The sequence below is a fragment of the Daphnia carinata genome, chromosome 3 (assembly GCF_022539665.2).
Source record: "Daphnia carinata strain CSIRO-1 chromosome 3, CSIRO_AGI_Dcar_HiC_V3, whole genome shotgun sequence".
Taxonomy (NCBI): domain Eukaryota; kingdom Metazoa; phylum Arthropoda; class Branchiopoda; order Diplostraca; family Daphniidae; genus Daphnia; species Daphnia carinata.
Window position 1 is genome coordinate 8,048,899 of NC_081333.1, and position 18,798 is coordinate 8,067,696.

The 18,798-nt window shown below is 37.2% G+C and overlaps 5 protein-coding genes and 2 long non-coding RNA genes across 18 annotated transcripts in view; 1 reads left to right on the forward strand and 6 right to left on the reverse strand.

The window, feature by feature from the left end:
• LOC130685618 (uncharacterized) overlaps positions 1-10,296 on the reverse strand; it is an 83,208-nt gene extending 72,912 nt beyond the window's left edge. Inside the window, exons 1-3 of one of the 2 annotated variants that reach the window (XM_059494662.1) lie at positions 10,160-10,296; positions 9,911-10,097; positions 9,394-9,836 (exon numbers count right to left, since the gene is read on the reverse strand). In XM_059494662.1, coding sequence (XP_059350645.1) covers positions 9,430-9,836; positions 9,911-10,097; positions 10,160-10,204 — 639 coding nt within the window. In that variant the 5' untranslated portion in view covers positions 10,205-10,296 and the 3' untranslated portion in view covers positions 9,394-9,429. Of the gene's footprint in view, positions 1-9,387; positions 9,837-9,910; positions 10,098-10,159 lie in introns of those variants that run through there. The other variant, XM_057508944.2, reaches the window with a different exon arrangement.
• Positions 5,002-6,363, forward strand: LOC130685638 (uncharacterized). Its single transcript, XR_008999633.1, has 3 exons — positions 5,002-5,114; positions 5,177-5,520; positions 5,592-6,363. It is a non-coding gene; the product is annotated as an uncharacterized LOC130685638 (long non-coding RNA).
• Positions 7,269-8,693, reverse strand: LOC132087831 (uncharacterized). Its single transcript, XR_009420671.1, has 3 exons — positions 8,518-8,693; positions 8,112-8,455; positions 7,269-8,040 (listed from the first exon to the last, which is right to left on the reverse strand). It is a non-coding gene; the product is annotated as an uncharacterized LOC132087831 (long non-coding RNA).
• Positions 10,297-10,434: 138 nt separating the features above from the next.
• Positions 10,435-11,915, reverse strand: LOC130685607 (surfeit locus protein 6 homolog). Its single transcript, XM_057508930.2, has 3 exons — positions 11,387-11,915; positions 10,868-11,328; positions 10,435-10,798 (listed from the first exon to the last, which is right to left on the reverse strand). The coding sequence occupies exons 1-3, from the start codon at positions 11,805-11,807 to the stop codon at positions 10,583-10,585; spliced, it is 1,098 nt and encodes a 365-aa protein (XP_057364913.1). The 5' UTR covers positions 11,808-11,915; the 3' UTR covers positions 10,435-10,582.
• A 358-nt stretch (positions 11,916-12,273) lies between these two features.
• On the reverse strand, positions 12,274-13,272 carry LOC130685622 (protein Mpv17-like). Its single transcript, XM_057508948.2, has 5 exons — positions 13,131-13,272; positions 12,957-13,072; positions 12,677-12,898; positions 12,511-12,609; positions 12,274-12,446 (listed from the first exon to the last, which is right to left on the reverse strand). The coding sequence occupies exons 1-5, from the start codon at positions 13,201-13,203 to the stop codon at positions 12,423-12,425; spliced, it is 534 nt and encodes a 177-aa protein (XP_057364931.1). The 5' UTR covers positions 13,204-13,272; the 3' UTR covers positions 12,274-12,422.
• LOC130685605 (KICSTOR subunit 2-like) lies at positions 13,162-15,124 on the reverse strand. Its single transcript, XM_057508928.2, has 6 exons — positions 14,947-15,124; positions 14,557-14,843; positions 14,034-14,492; positions 13,807-13,969; positions 13,629-13,736; positions 13,162-13,554 (listed from the first exon to the last, which is right to left on the reverse strand). The coding sequence occupies exons 1-6, from the start codon at positions 15,043-15,045 to the stop codon at positions 13,384-13,386; spliced, it is 1,287 nt and encodes a 428-aa protein (XP_057364911.1). The 5' UTR covers positions 15,046-15,124; the 3' UTR covers positions 13,162-13,383.
• Positions 15,125-16,858: 1,734 nt separating this feature from the next.
• Positions 16,859-18,798, reverse strand: part of LOC130685630 (uncharacterized) — a 58,356-nt gene continuing 56,416 nt past the window's right edge. For 6 of the 11 annotated variants that reach the window (XM_059494655.1, XM_057508958.2, XM_059494660.1 and 3 more), the window contains exons 8-9: positions 18,541-18,660; positions 16,859-17,018 (exon numbers count right to left, since the gene is read on the reverse strand). In XM_059494655.1, the coding sequence (XP_059350638.1) occupies positions 16,903-17,018; positions 18,541-18,660 (236 nt within the window). In that variant the 3' untranslated portion in view covers positions 16,859-16,902. Of the gene's footprint in view, positions 17,019-17,489; positions 17,575-17,670; positions 18,134-18,540; positions 18,661-18,798 lie in introns of those variants that run through there. The other 5 variants (XR_009420714.1, XR_009420715.1, XM_059494656.1 and 2 more) reach the window with 5 other exon arrangements.

Below are 18,798 nucleotides of genomic sequence, written 5' to 3' on the forward strand. Positions count from 1 at the left end.
TTCCACTATCACCTTAATTCTGATGGCTATCAAATTAAGGGGATGGTTATGAAACATTTGCTTTGATTATTATGTGTGTGGTAGTGCTTTGAAGTGGTATACAGGTCGTACCTTAAAACTGAACTTTAAGAACTTTGAAAGGCCATGTTATGTTAATCTACTATAGTTTACGACTGAAACTATGCAGATCTTGTGTACCTTGTAAAGGAGACCATAGTTCATTTTTTAAATTTTTTAAATATTAACTTCCGGTATAACTTCCGGTTTGAAAATGCTTAATAACTCACAATCTGTTGGTCTGAAAGAAAAAAGAAACACATTTTCGTAATCCTCGTGAAATTTGGGATCGAATCCATGTGTCAGTAGAAAATACCCGAAAATCGTCCAAAATCGCAAATTTCCCTGAACTATAGTTCAGGAAAAATCGCGATTTTGGCCAAATTGGACTTTTCGCCAAAAACAGGTCTAAATAGGTCAGACACACCTTAAATTTCACAAGAATCACGAAAATAATATTTGTTTTGTTGTGGGCCCAGTATTTCGGGAGATAAAGGCTACTTCCGGTCACTTCCGGTATTGTTTTTTTTTTTTCAACTTGGCAAAAAGTAAAAAATGAACATTAATATTCCAAACATTTTAAGCATTTTGATCATAAATGAAATGGGGTGGCGGCTTTTTTCGTGTTTGTTTTGCTATTTCACTATTGGTTCATCGCGCGAGTTGCATATACTTATAACACTACTTCGTTAACAGGGACTACTAATATTATGTATCACGCTAATGGGAAGGTATACCTGATAAGTATAGATCATAGCATGAAGATATACCTCGTGCTATTATTATAACCTTATCATGCACAGCCATCTGATGTACAGTCAGGTTTAAAAATAAGCCCGACTAAAAAATAAGCCCGACTTTTTATTATTTTACGTTACACTGTAGCATACTGGCACGATACGGGAAATCACGTAATACTAATAGCTCTGAGGTAGAGCGTCTGACCACGGGGGTCGAAAGTCAAGATTCGAGTCACGTCTGGATCCTCTGTGCCAGAGGATTGAGTTACGGTTCCTAGTGTAGATGATATTTCTTTGTACAAAAAATGAATCACTCTATTGTATTTATAGGTGACATTCCGAGACGGAAATAATAAATTGCGTTGGAACGCACAACAATCTTATTACAAGTGCAAATAGGTTTCCTTCAAAACACATGGAAAAATTGTTAACTAATCTGCAAGACTCGTAGCTCTATGGTTGAGCATCGGCGTCGCACGCTAGAAATCAAGGGTTCAATCCCATAAAGAGTCAAGATGTTCATTAAATGAATATATATAACTCAAAATGTCAAATACAATGCATGTATACTATTCAATATCATTAATGCACTAAAAGTTGTAGAATCTCCACGAAGTGAGATTAAAGTGCATTGTTCCATTAATAACGAAATATTCTCCCATGATTGGGAACAGCAAAAATTGAAAATATAACGTAGGCGTCAACAAAAAGACATTGCGGCATAAATAAGGAAATGTTCACAACAGTGAACAGAGCATCCTCACGACAGAAAAAAAGACAAGATCTGTAAACTTTTTTTTTTTTAAGAATTTGTATTGACAATATTCGGCACAATTTAAAGACTTGCAACTTTGAAAGGGCAAAATATCCGATTTCAAAGTTGCTGTCAACCAAGGTAGGGGGAGACACTACCTCAGTTGACTCACCGGGGAGATTACCCGGTGCGTGGCTAAGAGAAGCCGGAAGAAGAGCGAAGGTTTCGGACAAGCTTTTACGTGAGCGATTAACTGTTAATTCGGATTTTTGGGTAGCCCCATAGCCCTCCAATGATATCATCGGACCATGAGGACCCCCACGTCCCCTTTCCAGACAGCGCACTCACAACCTTTGCTGCTGATCACAGTAGGGGCATGACCCCCTACGGGCTTATTACAAATCAAAGGGAAACGGGGCCACAGAAAAGAAGGGAGCCCAGATATGCACTTCAATTTATATAACTTTTAATACTTTGTTTTCGAGCCGCAGCAACGACTGAAGGTAATGGATAGGAAGCATTTTTCAAAAATTCCTTCGGGCTTCCAACCGTTATCATTATGAAATTTGGTTCGACTAGATACTTTTGATTCAGTATGATTCTTAACCTATTTAAAGAAAACGAAACATGAATCACTTTTTTAACCTTTGCCTATCAATATATATTCAATAAGGCTCGGTGCAATCCTTCTTTACCTCTTGTTTTGGTGAACTACTGGTATTAATTGTATTCAGCTAATGGTTTGGCAGACATAGTGCTTGCTTGGATGGTAAGTTGACGGGCAGCGAACAAACTAATCATTAAGCGACTACCTGTTTTCTAATACCTATACAAATAACACAATAAATGGCATTTTAATTAGTTGTAATCATGGGTTTCCAGCCACAAAAAAAGAGACAGACTTACTGGATGAGACGGTTCAAAAGGTTCCAACTTCTTTCAGGACCCCTGCATCAGAATGACAGACTGAGGAGTTCGGAAGTCGCGAACTGAGATAGCCAATTCCGTTAATATACTTGATCTCTTTCATACTAGGCTTGTAATCTAAATTTGCTGTACAATGAAACAAAGCAGTAAAATAATTCTGTATAAAAAATTTTACAAAATTGCATTTTGTTACACCTATTTGGCTTTGTAAAGTGATACTAACTTACAACATAGTCCTGTGAAGTTGGTCACAGGGCATGACAAGCAATACATCTTCGATATAAACTGAAGCAGTCTGAGTCAAAAATGCTTCCGTTGTCCAAACACACTGCATAGTGACTGGTGGAACAGCAGAAAATAAAGATGTAGATTAACTGATTTTCCAGGAATAAGTACTTTTGACGTTTGGAATTCTGACCAACTGTTTTTGCTGTTCACATTTTTCAAAATGTTGGGCACATACTTAAGGCCATTATAGCACAGAATTTTTTCCAGTTTTGCAAGCATACTATCACAGCATCTATGAGGAACAGGAGAGATTAAAAGTTTTCTTTCCTTAAAAAATCTATTCATTTCATAACATACTGTGATAAGCTCTTCTTTTGTAATGGGCAGTCCTCTCTAAGTACTTGCATAAGTAATGCTTCAATACTTTGAACAGCTGAAACAAGCGGATGTGATACAAAAAAAATCAGCACCACTGGCAAGAATGTAAACATGAAGACTTGTTATGGACAATATCTACAATTGGTACAAATGACAGATGGGATGAAACCACAGTATGACGAAATAGCCTGACGACGTATGGCAACCGCGAAGTACGCTACAGCGCTAGCGCGATGCAGCAGAAAAATTCGGTGAGTGTATGTAGAGAATTACCTAGAAGTCTGACCGGGAGGTGGCGAGTATGGCAATCCGTTTTACCCCCCCAAAAAAAAAAAAAATATCGGCCTTTTTTTCTATTTCACTGCTATCGCCATCTAACGGTGGATAGCAGTAAAACAGAAAGTAAGGCCGATATTTTTTTTTTGGGGGGGGGGGGGGTATCTAGTCTCAGATGATCTATACCTCATCCTGTGTTCTAAAGTGATCTGCTTTCACAGCTACATTTCTGTGTTCTTTTCCGTTACTAAGATCTATTCTGATTCTCCTGATGTCCATCTCAAGAGGTTTTTATTTGCTTTTCAACATCCATTTCAAAGTGGTACATGTGGCTTTGATTAATATTACCATAAAGACTGCCGAAAATGGAAAATTTCGTTTCAAGAAATTCGACTTGTATTGAATTTACGTTTTTACAAATGGTGTATTAGATGTTTTGTCAGACCTTACACTTACACTCAATGCGAAACAGGAGTTTGACACTTCGTCGTTTCCAGTGACATCTCAACCATCGGTGCAACCGATGAAGGCAAAACTTTTGAACGTTTCAAAAACGAACACGTCAACAACGCTCAATTTTACTTCGACCGTTTCACGTTCTTTCAGTGATCAACGCAATTTGTTAATCGGTTTCATCTCTAGAATCTTCGAAGACTCTTTAGCCAGCCCTAAAATCCAAAATACGTCCATCATACCTTCTCCTGGTGTCTCTTTTCCTGCATCAGACCATTATCCCGATCGTGATCATCATTACTCTATCATTTCGTCTCTATACCATTTTTCTTCGCCTTCTCGTCGCCTATTCTGGGCATTACGCCGATATTTCAGCAACTTGTGAAAGAATGTGATAATGTAAAATTTAAATGAAACTCCTGTATTTCTTTCCCTTATTTATTTCTTTTTTTTTCTTTTCTACATTGTGTTTAAATGTGTAGAGTAGCACTTATGGCAATCCGTTTTACACAAAAAAAAAAAAAAAAAATTTCGCCAAAAAAAAAAAAAAAATCACACTTTTTTCTTTTTTCCGACACTTAGCCATCTACCGCTCAGACTCGTTATTACTGGCGTAGGCAATTTCAGTCCATTGGATGCCATTCGCAGTTAGTTCAGTAACGTGGATGGAGAATAACGCGTGGCTGGAGGAGCAATTGAAAAATGGATAAGATAATACGACAAAAGGATGGTAAGTATAAACATTATTATATTTGTTTTGAATTATTAATTATTGTTTATTAGATCAAATTATGAAGCTGCAGGCCTAATTATTGGAACAACACAAAATATTAGATAACAGCAAAGCTAAGGATGGTAAGGCCTAATACATAATGATTCTATTTATTTGCTTTTATTCATTTGTGTTTTGTAGCTCAAATTTTGAGTCTACAAGCCCAGCTAAGGGAAAAGAACAAATTTGAATGGAACAGTTTCCAAACAGTGAAGGAGGTTTTTCCAAACTCATCCCTAACTGAACATGAATTGGCATTAGGCGAACACAGTCAGGTATCTCAACTTTTCAAATAAGAATTCAAAATAAGTATAGAATTTTAACAAACAATTATTTATTGTTTAGTTATTCAGTCTACCACCTGACAGTGTGTTAAAGTTAAATTCTGTTAGTGTTGCACTAAAAGAATTGTTAGTAATAAGTCCATGCAGCGAAGGAATTGAACAATTGTGGGACCGTATTTGGGCTGAAAATGGGTGTGGTACGGAAACCAAGATATGGCACAAGTTCAACATGAAACATGGATTAGGTACTTTTCGGTTTTATGTCTATTGAAAAAGTATTTTTAATGCTATTATTTTGCATTCACAGAATTTAATGGGGGATCAAATCAAGTCTGGAAGTGTTACAGGATGGAAGAGTCAGCCTACAGATGAAAAAACACAGAGTGCATTACCATTACGGTATGAGGTAAAGTAATAGAGTATGCACATTGTCTAATGAGAAGTACCATCTTGTGTTAATAAATCCAGTACAACAGCAATCCTTTATAGTTCTGTCACAGCTAGAAACCTCAAATAATTCTGCTTCTCTGTCTAAAGAACAACTTGTCCTTTACGTTCAGAGTGTTGGGGAAACTGGGTACTTAAATGGCCCTAAAGATGTTTTAATTTTGCTGCCATTGCAGAGATGAACATCATACATGGACTCTTTAGGTATGAAAGGATTTTTCTTCAAATAATTTTGAATTTATGACGAAGAATTTCTCCTCCTTTTTGCCAACCAGGTCTAATCTACCAAAAAAAATTTTATCCAATAGGAAAGGATTTTCATGTACTGGGAACACAACTATCAACAATGCAACATTATACAGGTGCTAGTTTATCATTCAAGAGCCTTATACAATGATGTTAATCTGCAATTTGTATGTCCTTCCCCAAGCTTCCACCAGAAGTTGAATCTATGAGTCATGTAAGTTACATGATCAACAGTTGATATGTTTAATGGTGTTGTTTTTCTTTTCTCAATATAGGTTAATAGTAACATTGGATCTGAAAAAATTCTTGGTTGGGGCAAGACACTGAATAAATTGTATTGATTGGATGGATGACATGACATTTCTATACTTAATTCGGATTCCCCAGACGGTATTTGATATTAAAAAAATTGAAGTGCATATCTGGGCTCCCTTCTTTTCTGAAGCCCCGTTTCCCCTTGACTCGTAATAAGCCCGTAGGGGGTCATGCCCCTACTGTACGGTATATATAAAAACAACATATACCGAGGTTTGGAGGGCTCTGGCCGGAAAGGGGACGTGGGGTGCCGCTTAGTCCGATGATGTGTTCACGGAGGGCGATGTGGCTACCCACAAATCCGAACTAAAGGTTAATCGCTCCTGTAAAAATGTTCCAAATCTTCAGCTCTTCTTCCGGCTTCTCTTAGCCAATCACCGGGTAATCTCCCCGGTGGGTCAACAAGGCAGTGTCTCCCCCTGCCTGGGTTGACGGCAACTTTTGAAAAGGCTATTGTGCCTTTTTAAAGTTGCAAAAATAATTGTAATGTGCAGAGAATTGTCAATAAATTTTTTTTTATAAAATTTTTATAAAATTTTGTTTCTTTCACTGTCTGTTTTTATACATTACATTTATCATCTTGTTTTTATTTAGCTTTCTCAATTCTCCTTTATTGTTTATGCCACGATTAATGGTAAGCATTGTTTCCTGTAAGCATAGTTTATCTGTAAGCATTCAATTATTATCCAGGGACCGAACCCTAGATGTTCGGCATTCCGCGCCGATGCTTTACCAATGAGCCATGAATCATATGATGTTAAGTTGGCTTCTTTCTAGTCACTTGCGGACTTGCATTTACACTTTGATAAAAATTTGCAATACTGAAGTAATTTTGTATTTAGTATATTTTTTACATCTAGTAAGGTTCGATCCTCAGACATTCAACAGTTATCGCAACTGAATGCTCTAACATTGAGCTATGATATATATAAAAGCAATACAAAGATAAACATATAGTTATCGTCTAGGATGTTTATGCATAAACATTCACATAACATATGATATATCTTTAATAAAAAATTTATATATATCTCGTGGCTCAATGTTAGAGCATCGGCGTTGCGATGAACTGTTACTGAGGATCGATTCCTACTAGAGTAAAACAATATACTATATGGACAAAATTACTTCAGAAAATATCAAGGTATTACAAGTTGTTCCTTGTCTAAGTTCATCATATGATTCATGGCTCATTGGTTCAAAAAGTGTAATAAATAATAATTGAACACTTACAGATAAACGATACAACGGTGGCAAAAACAATAAAGGAGAATTGAGAAAGCTAAATAAAAACAAGATGATAAATGTAATGTATAAAAACAGACAGTGAAAGAAACAAAATTTGCAAAAACATTTTATAAAAAAAAATTTATTGACAATTCTCTGCACATTACAATTATTTTTGCAACTTTAAAAAGGCACAATAGCCTTTTCAAAAGTTGCCGTCAACCCAGGCAGGGGGAGACACTGCCTTGTTGACCCACCGGGGAGATTACCCGGTGATTGGCTAAGAGAAGCCGGAAGAAGAGCTGAAGATTTGGAACATTTTTACAGGAGCGATTAACCTTTAGTTCGGATTTGTGGGTAGCCACATCGCCCTCCGTGAACACATCATCGGACTAAGCGGCACCCCACGTCCCCTTTCCGGCCAGAGCCCTCCAAACCTCGGTATATGTTGTTTTTATATATACCGTACAGTAGGGGCATGACCCCCTACGGGCTTATTACGAGTCAAGGGGAAACGGGGCTTCAGAAAAGAAGGGAGCCCAGATATGCACTTCAATTTTTTTAATATCAAATACCGTCTGGGGAATCCGAATTAAGTATAGAAATGTCATGTCATCCATCCAATCAATACAATTTATTCAGTGTCTTGCCCCAACCAAGAATTTTTTCAGATCCAATGTTACTATTAACCTATATTGAGAAAAGAAAAACAACACCATTAAACATATCAACTGTTGATCATGTAACTTACATGACTCATAGATTCAACTTCTGGTGGAAGCTTGGGGAAGGACATACAAATTGCAGATTAACATCATTGTATAAGGCTCTTGAATGATAAACTAGCACCTGTATAATGTTGCATTGTTGATAGTTGTGTTCCCAGTACATGAAAATCCTTTCCTATTGGATAAAATTTTTTTTGGTAGATTAGACCTGGTTGGCAAAAAGGAGGAGAAATTCTTCGTCATAAATTCAAAATTATTTGAAGAAAAATCCTTTCATACCTAAAGAGTCCATGTATGATGTTCATCTCTGCAATGGCAGCAAAATTAAAACATCTTTAGGGCCATTTAAGTACCCAGTTTCCCCAACACTCTGAACGTAAAGGACAAGTTGTTCTTTAGACAGAGAAGCAGAATTATTTGAGGTTTCTAGCTGTGACAGAACTATAAAGGATTGCTGTTGTACTGGATTTATTAACACAAGATGGTACTTCTCATTAGACAATGTGCATACTCTATTACTTTACCTCATACCGTAATGGTAATGCACTCTGTGTTTTTTCATCTGTAGGCTGACTCTTCCATCCTGTAACACTTCCAGACTTGATTTGATCCCCCATTAAATTCTGTGAATGCAAAATAATAGCATTAAAAATACTTTTTCAATAGACATAAAACCGAAAAGTACCTAATCCATGTTTCATGTTGAACTTGTGCCATATCTTGGTTTCCGTACCACACCCATTTTCAGCCCAAATACGGTCCCACAATTGTTCAATTCCTTCGCTGCATGGACTTATTACTAACAATTCTTTTAGTGCAGCACTAACAGAATTTAACTTTAACACACTGTCAGGTGGTAGACTGAATAACTAAACAATAAATAATTGTTTGTTAAAATTCTATACTTATTTTGAATTCTTATTTGAAAAGTTGAGATACCTGACTGTGTTCGCCTAATGCCAATTCATGTTCAGTTAGGGATGAGTTTGGAAAAACCTCCTTCACTGTTTGGAAACTGTTCCATTCAAATTTGTTCTTTTCCCTTAGCTGGGCTTGTAGACTCAAAATTTGAGCTACAAAACACAAATGAATAAAAGCAAATAAATAGAATCATTATGTATTAGGCCTTACCATCCTTAGCTTTGCTGTTATCTAATATTTTGTGTTGTTCCAATAATTAGGCCTGCAGCTTCATAATTTGATCTAATAAACAATAATTAATAATTCAAAACAAATATAATAATGTTTATACTTACCATCCTTTTGTCGTATTATCTTATCCATTTTTCAATTGCTCCTCCAGCCACGCGTTATTCTCCATCCACGTTACTGAACTAACTGCGAATGGCATCCAATGGACTGAAATTGCCTACGCCAGTAATAACGAGTCTGAGCGGTAGATGGCTAAGTGTCGGAAAAAAGAAAAAAGTGTGATTTTTTTTTTTTTTGGCGAAATTTTTTTTTTTTTTTTGTGTAAAACGGATTGCCATAAGTGCTACTCTACACATTTAAACACAATGTAGAAAAGAAAAAAAAAGAAATAAATAAGGGAAAGAAATACAGGAGTTTCATTTAAATTTTACATTATCACATTCTTTCACAAGTTGCTGAAATATCGGCGTAATGCCCAGAATAGGCGACGAGAAGGCGAAGAAAAATGGTATAGAGACGAAATGATAGAGTAACGATGATCACGATCGGGATAATGGTCTGATGCAGGAAAAGAGACACCAGGAGAAGGTATGATGGACGTATTTTGGATTTTAGGGCTGGCTAAAGAGTCTTCGAAGATTCTAGAGATGAAACCGATTAACAAATTGCGTTGATCACTGAAAGAACGTGAAACGGTCGAAGTAAAATTGAGCGTTGTTGACGTGTTCGTTTTTGAAACGTTCAAAAGTTTTGCCTTCATCGGTTGCACCGATGGTTGAGATGTCACTGGAAACGACGAAGTGTCAAACTCCTGTTTCGCATTGAGTGTAAGTGTAAGGTCTGACAAAACATCTAATACACCATTTGTAAAAACGTAAATTCAATACAAGTCGAATTTCTTGAAACGAAATTAAAAAAAAACTCACGTCGCGGATTTAACCAATGCTGGGATGTATTGGAACTGTTGGAAATGTTGCTAACGAAATCATTGTTTGCTACTGCTATTACTATGCCAGATGGTGGCTGCTGACTGTTATGTAGGCCAGGAGCGCTTTTCACCAAAGCAATAAATGGTTCAAGGAAAACTGGTATGTATAATTTGCGTAGGAACATCTATAAATAAAACTTCAATAGTTAAGGCATGGCGTTTGTTAAAGAGGAACTAATAACCTCACCTTTACACCGAGAAGACCACCTTCATCTGTGGCAAGAAGTTGCATTTCTTCTGTATTTATAAATGATTTTTGACGCCCTTCGTATCCTGTTTTTCCCTTAGGCACATTTCCAAGGAGCTAACGTTTACCAAATTACATCACATACTACACTGAAATTTAAGAAAGCTATGATCTTGCCGTTAACAAAAACACAAATAAAGACAAATCAATTTAAATTATTTTCGTCCACGAAAGATCTTTTGTTATAAGAGTGGGTGACTAATGAAATCATTAAACCCTTCAAAATGAATCCAAAACTTTTTTTTCTTCAAATTTTCCACGATCATGGAAGGCATGCCAGTATATTTTTATACAAAACTATCACGACACGGCTTGCACACGATAGGACACAGGTCGGCTCATCCATGAATCAGTGTCGGTCAATCATACGATAAATTTGCCTTTTTTCGCTAATCGATTAAGTTTCTTTTCTTTTTTCTCGGTCTTCTTCTTCCCGATGTTGGCTTTTCTCTTCTTCTGTTGGTCTTCTTTTCTCTTCTCTTGCGCTTCGATTCGTTCATCCCATTTCTTTTTGCTTTGTTGCTTCATTTTTTCTCGCTTCTTAATCGATTTTGCCAGCAACTCTACGTTGTCTTTCACCTATGGTAATACAGAAATGTAAAAGTTTATGAAGATCTAAAAAAAAATGTTTGGTAATCGAAAGTTTACCTTGACACCCTCAGCTCTTTGCAGAGCACCTTCCCATGCTTGTTTCTCTTCAATACTCCTTGCTCTTTCTACTTCACCTTTGCCTTCCAAATGTTTGACTTTTTCTTTCACTTTTTTAATTTTAATGAGTGCTGCCTTTGGATCTAAGGTGGTCTTTTTCTGGATTGGTGATGGAGTTGTCAACTCTCCAAAATCAAATTTGCTGAAAACCATGCGACCTTCACTGTTGAAAATTGGCTTTGGTGGTCTGCTTGTTACGGTTGGCTCAGGAATTTCTGTTTTGACAGACTCTGTAAGTGAAGAGGTTGATGATACAGATGCTGCCTTGGTAGCTTGTGCAAGTTTTGCAATTTTGGACCTCATCTTGTTATTTTTCCTTTTTAGTTTCTTCTTCTCCAATTTATCTAATTTCCGTTTAAGTTTCGTTTTCATTTTCTTATCGGACAAATCCAGTTTTTTACCTGAAATTAGATGGCATAAGCTGGCTGGCCTTCCTTAAATATAAATGTTAACACATACCTGTGAACTGTGAGAGCTTAGCTGCTAGACGTTCTTTCAGTTCTTCAGGATTGGAAGCACGGTTCCCGGTGTCAAATTTCTGGGTAGAACTGTTGTGGTCATCACCAGCCTTGTTACCATCGAGATCTTGTACTGTAGAAACACCCTGAGTTGGAATATTGGTCAGTAGGCTAGAAATGAAAAGGTCCTCAGAAGAGAGTTGCGTCTTTAAAGCGGCGATGTCAATGGGCCCTCGCTTTTTATCAAGCTCTTGATCTTTTGGGTCCATTTTCTTTAAATTTTGTTTAGACGACACTTTCAAGTTCTTGTTTTCCGCTTTACCATTTACCAAAACTGCCGGAGCCATCACTGGACCGGAAGAATCCTTTTTTGAAGAAGATTTCCTATTATCTATTCTTCCACTTGCGACAGATTTACTCATTAAAAACTAGAGTTATTTGAAGTTAACCAAACGTTTCCTTCACAACTGCTAGAGTAGACACGTTTTTGTACTGGTAATCGCCATCTTGCTTACACTTCAAACACAGCACCTAGTGAGTATATTGAAAACCAAAAGTAGGACGAGAAAATTGGATGAAATGGTTATCAGGAATTAGCATTTCCGTACAAATGAACAACTTGTTTAGGGGCTGTCGATGATTACAATTGTTGACGCGATTACCCAGATGCCAATTTGGTTTTTTACCTTTCTTCTAAAAAGGTAACGGCTATCCAAAACGCGATGCGAATTATCGCCCTTTCCACACAACAATCATCTGCTTAAAATTGATCAGCGACATACTGAAGCGCATGCTATAGAACATTCAGTCGGTTACCTCGTAAGCAAAAATGGCCTTATAAACCTGACGATACTTCACTTAATAGGAGAAGCCTTCCGATACCCATCATTTATGTAGAATTTTTTTATTTTTGAAAAATACGCCAAATGAAAAAGGTTACCACGTTTTAGAGGTTGTTGTAAACAAGTCTTATGAAGACTAAAATACTAAATACTTTAATTTTGACGAAAATGAAACCCTCGTCTTCAGATTGTCCTCTAATGACGATTGGTAACAAAAGCCTATAAAAAATAGTGACTTAAATTCTTTTATCATCATCATTCACCATAAAAACTTTATGATTACCAAATATGTATTCCAAAAAACTGCCACAACTTGAGCAACAAGTACTCTGTGCTGTAGAGGTACAAAATAGAAATTAACCATCTGTACCATTGGCCAAACCTATGGAGAAATGTAGAAACTGTAATCCAGGCTTTAGGAACATATTTGATTATAGTTTGTAGTAAACCTTCCAATTGGTGAGCAAAATTTCTGGAAGATCTTGTTCCACTCGGGCAGCTATTTTTTGAGGGTTTTCCCCATTTAGGGTTCCCATTGTGCTCAAAAAAATTACAAGAAAAGTTGGAGCAAATAACAATTGATCAGCTGCAACTTTGAGCAGGACACCCTTTGCACCCGTAGATCTGATGTAATGATCTAAGATATTGTACCATCCTCGAATAGCAGGTCCCTGACAGATTGAGAACTTTGTTGCACAGTAATAAGAACTCTTAAATAGTAATACTAACAGCAACGAAGAAACCGAATCCCGCAAATTTCACCGTTCGCAAGAAATTATATTCCTTAGCTCCTTTCTTTTCAACGAATACTTGAGACAAGAAGTCTCCCGTTCCCATGAGAATTGCTAGAAAAACACGTTAGTAGGCGAATGAATTGTGAAAAATTCTAAATACTAAATATGCCTGTTTGAACAGCCTGAATCCCGTAAGGATATTTGTGAAGGATTTTGTTATATATTCTTGAAACAGTTGACATGATTGATTCAGATAAGAACACTGGAAATAAAAATCACTGAAAATATTCGTGTGCTTAACACGATTGCCATATCGCAAGAAAAGCCAGAGAAATATTCGCAGAATTTTGAACAAGTTTTCGGAAGTGGCCGCGAGCCTCCAGCAAAATCATCTTTCGCAGCTCTTGTTCTTCAGCAACTTATTATGATCCAGTGCCTTTTAAGCAATTGAAAATTCTGGTTCCTCTCAGCTGTTGGGTTATTTCATTCATAAAGCTTATGATGTAGCTCTCTTTCTCCATTCGTTTTGATTCAAATATCAGTACCAATGTTAGTCGCGGCTCCACACGTTGAAGAAAATAAGTCCGCTGCACCTAAAAGGACGTACACAATGGGTATTTGATATAGATTCATATCACGTACTATTATAGATATGTGAAAGAGTTACCCTATGATCAAATACGTAAACTAACTTCTCGTAATTAGACAATTCCTGTATCCGATCCGCTAGAAGCATAATTACGCTTGGCCAATAAGGAATTTCTCGAATAGATTTCTACAAAACCAATAATATGTCTAAGTTCATGAATGATAAATTGGCTGACCAGCGTCAAAACTAGCAGTACATCAGGAGAAGTGAAGATACAAGGGTATGAATCTAGTCCTTTAGGAGTGTCCACAGGTTTACTGGGATGAACATAACCCGGTCCTCGGAATGAATCAAGACCATTCACATCAAGTATTAAAGAAACTGCACGAGCATCAGCTTTTCTCTGAAAGGCTTGGATCCTAGAGCCCACAAGTAGGAAATAATTTGGCCTGATAGTTATCTACAAAAGAATAAATGCATTACAGATTCACATAGTCTAAACTTTGCTTGGCACACAAGGCTTTTAAATCCTGAGGCGTGGAATATTTAGAAAGTACTTCATAAAAGTAGAGAGTGAATTTTGAAACACTCAAACACTTGAATTTCACCAGCCACTGATAAAGTTGAGGCGATGTAGGTGTTTTGAAAAGCCCTAATCTCCTGGTTTCTCTCAACTGAAAAATTTTTGCCCAAGTATCCAGTTTGGCCTGAGTTTCATTAATTTTCAAAAGAGCTGGGAGATAATTCCATGAAGCCATTTCTACATTTGCATCTAGCAAATGTTCAAGTATCTCACATTCATGAGAAAATGAAGATTTTAGTGGTGCCATTAATGGATGGTGAAATTTTGTATCATTCGTTTGACTCAGTTTATGAATTTGAGGTAGAAGTTCTTCCAGATTGTTTTGTTTTAACGTACCAAAGGCGGACAGTTTTTCATAACTACAAAAGAAACAAACTGGTTATGACATTGTATCTTGTTATGTTAGAAAAAAAATTAATGTACAATTCCATTAGCTCAAGTCTGGCAGAAGCAAATTGAGCAAGTTGGCCAAGTAGATGAACAACAAGCAAATCTAGTTGTGTAACTTTTGAGAACTCTTCTGTCCGTCTACATTCCATTCTTAAAGTATCATAGGCAGATTTCAATGAGTTCTCTTTCCTTAGGAAAGATTTTGGCACAAGAAACAAGAGAGCCATGTATGATTTTTCAGTTGTAGCAAGTTGAGATAAGGTTCCCATGAGATAAGGCCAGATGCCATTTTGATTCTTATTTGTGTCACGTTCCCTATCCTGCATACATATTTCAATGTAGTGTGAATAGCATCTTTAACATTAGACATGTTAACAGAAATCTTCTAAGAAACGGAAATGTAAAATAAAAAAAAATACGTACTACAGCATCTTTGCATTTATCGAACGAAGACTGAGCTAAGCCATTGAAATAGGTCTGAAGGAAATTTTCTTCCCTGTTGGTTGTTGCAAGATCTGCCATTTTCTGGCCATTTCCTTGATGAGAGTTTTCACTGTTTGTAAATGTTCTTTATAGGTTGCAAGCTATAGGAGTGACTGAAAATATGAGATAATGGCCAAAGTATTAGGGAGTGCCTAAAACAGTAAAATAGGTTTTCGACTAAAACGTGAAACTCAAAGTGGAGTTCAAATTGTTGTTCTGCGATTTAGACGCTTTAGGCCTTTTTGGCAAAAAAATTAATAAATAGAAAAATATCGTTGCAAGAAAATTTTGGGAAACAAGCGAAACGGTGACGGAAAGCCGCCCTCTTTTGTCAAATATTCAAAGGCACTATTAACATGCGACTATATATGCAAGACTCCTAAGCCTATACACTTCCATTTCAACTTCAACTGTTGAAAAGTATTCGTGGGGTTATGCAACATTTGCTAGATCATCGCCAACCCGCTCAAAAAAAAGTACGAGAGGTGGTAGAAAATATAGCTTGTGCTAATGCCTCTTGGATAAGCCGAAATATTAGAATATTGTTGTAGTTCACGAACGCCTTCAATTTCGGTGAATGTATTGTATGTTCTAGTAATACCTGAGACTCTATGTAGCCTATTGCTGTTCTCAATACTCTTCTTCTTGAATCCAGCGCCTTACTATGCTTTCCGTGCAAATAACCTAAGTACGTACATACGTAAATTTTATGAAACACCATGCCATTGCTATTTTCTTAGTAGCAAAAGAACGACAAGCTTTTTCTGCATGCGGCTCTATGCAATACAATATACTAATAGTTCATTGAGGCAACAGAAAACACGTTGATAAAGTGAAAGCCGTCAACCGTATATTTATTAATTGCAAGAGGGCCGGAGCAGAGAGAAAAAAAATTCTTTCAGTATTTACAATACACAACAAGAGTGGAGACAATCGAACGTAAGAACCCGTCGATCATGTCATCCAAATCGAAAAACCCAGCCCCTATTTGAAAAAAATATTACAGAGTACAGAGACGGGTTGAATGATGAATGTTGTAACAGCCATCTAAAAAAGAAATTTGACAATAAAACAAAAGAAATCAAAGACAAAACCCTTCTCTATAACGTTATTCGACAAATAACGAGAATAAAAGAAAAGCCGTTTTCTACAGAGATATGAAAAAGGACGGTCTCCAGGAAATTTGCAATACACACTTATGCACAATTTTTGTTTTGAGTGGAAAAAAGAAAAAGAAAAAGAAAAAAATTAAAAGAAAAAAAAAATGTTGATCTCTGTTTTACTGATTGAAAAATTAAATAAACTCTGTCATGGTTGGTTCGGCTACACAAGCTTTTTGACATGTTGTCCAATGGTCTCTTTATTATATAGGTCACCCAACGACCCGACGCCATTCGAATTCACACGCACACGTTCACGCACACAAATAATAATAATAAAAAAAAACACATACATACACAAACCTTCCCTAGCACACGCAGTTTGGTTTACATTCTTTCTACAAGGAAAAGCAAAACAGCGTAGAGACCCACCCCAACATGGTTGCTGTCCAACAATGCTTTTCTCTCTAATGTTTTGATAATTACAAAATAATCTAGACTGTGTGAAACTGGGAAGAGCCATTTTAAAGAAAGACACATTTGAAGAATGAAATGCAGAGAAAAAGAAAAAGAGACAGACCAGGGCCCACTTGCAAATGAAAATAAAAACGAGCGGAAAACAAGGAAAAACAAACATAAACGAAAAGAATGTCCAAGTAATAGCCAAATTGACAGAAAAAGGAGCGGTCATATACATTCACGGACAACATCCCAAACTGCGTTCAAACTATGTAAAAGACGGGTGAACGCAGTAGGGAGATGACGGCGCCATCACCGAAGATGCTCGAAAATGACGTCAATTCCACTCCCCGTAGTAAGACGCTCGCGACGGCGCTGCAATTGGGACATAACTGCGCGGTATCGGCAAGCGGCCGTAGATGCGGGAGTAAGCCGAGTCTGTGAGCTCTGTTTCTAAAAGCGGCAATAAAAACAGTTTTAAAAAATTGATTGTGGATTTCAAAAAATTGAATTAATATCGTCGAGAAGTAAAGTTCATTATGTTGTGTCTAGAGTTCATCGTTTCCTTGCACCCCGAGCCTGCTATATTTATGCTTTCAATCTGACAGCTTTTCTATAGTCAGACAAAACAAGGGCTGCCCATCGGATATTTACAAGATGTTATTCACTGTAGCCATAAACAAAATAGGTTGCTACTTTAGAAACGAGTAACATATCCATAAAAACAGCAACCGCCTGCTATTTTTTCCGTTTGACACGAAGACTATTCATATCACTGGTTGCAAGAATGTACGATCGAAGCGAGAGCAAAATACGTTGCAAATAAAAATGACAAATAGAATGCTGCACAGTCTCAGATAACTAAAGAAAACAAGACAAAGACAGAAGGAAAGAGAGAGAAGCAACTTTGTCGCAATGCCTTACCAGCAATAACAAAAAAAATACAGCGGAGAGAAAGTAGCCCAACAACCTGGTCATGCATCCCAATAACACTCCCATTCTGCTGCGTCTGGTCGAGCAATAAACAAAAAAGAGAGAAAGAATTTGATCACCCATCGATTCACAAAATCGTGGTAACAGTTTTTGTTTTCATTTTGTAAGATGCCGTCATGAAGAACACAGCTGGAAGCTGAGCGGAAGAAAGTACAGATTTTTTTTTTCTTTACATTTTTTAGGAAAAATAAGTCTTCATGTCTAAACGGCAGTCAACGAGTAACGGAAAATAGCCATAATGGTCACAACATAGCGGTTACTGATTTTCGTACGAGCGAAAAGCAACCGAATGTAGGATGACGTGAAGACATTATGTGGATGTACCGTTGGGAAATGTTGCCATCTCGGTTGCGGTCGTCGGTTGTCGTCTTTGTGGATATGTAGGTAGCGAACGTAAGGAAATATAAGGAACATATAGGAATGGAATGAAAAAAAATAAGGGGAAAAATAAGAGGGTAAAAAGAAGGAAAGGAGTAGGGTGGCGTCAGTGACTTCGATTTTTTAGCTGTACGGTGTGCTGAGGGTGCGGATGTTTGCCACAGCTTTCTTGTACGTCTTGATCGTCGTGGCCGTGTCTGTCAGCGTAATATAGAAGAAGTACATGTCAAAGCTGGCCGATTTTGCACTATTTTGTCAGGTTTCATGAGCGCAAATCGACAAGGATGTAGTCAACACAATTTTCATTGCGATTAAAATAGAATACTGAAAAGTCATTGGTACAGGATCAAGTTAGACTAGAAACTACATCTAAACTTCAGTTCGGAACCGGGTAGTATCAGCTTGTCATTCTGAGCGACCCTTTTATAGTTTTGTCCGAACCGAGAGTCCATAAAAAGAAGTTATAGGTCGATAGATGAATGCCAAATACAGAGTGAGAGAGAGAGAAAGAAACGAAGAAAGATGAATGGCTAGTCAAGAGCTGAAAGACTTTCTATTCGGGGTAGAATCCAAAGGTACGGTATGGGAATGGGAAAGGACTCACCTGGGCTGTATCCGTGTAATTGGGATGGATGGGAAGGTACCCACGACGTAGGATTGCGTTCGAAAGGATAAGCTTTCCATAACCGGTGGATATCGGGTGTGACGCTGCTCTGCAGCGAGGCTGTGCGTTTCGCGTACGAAAAATGGGAAAAAGCAAGGGAAATGAGATCAATAAAAAAAAAAGGAAACCAAGTCTCGAGCTTTGACGATTTCCTTTCTCACGGTCGCCATTTTTCTTTAAGCATTCCAGCAGTCTTTG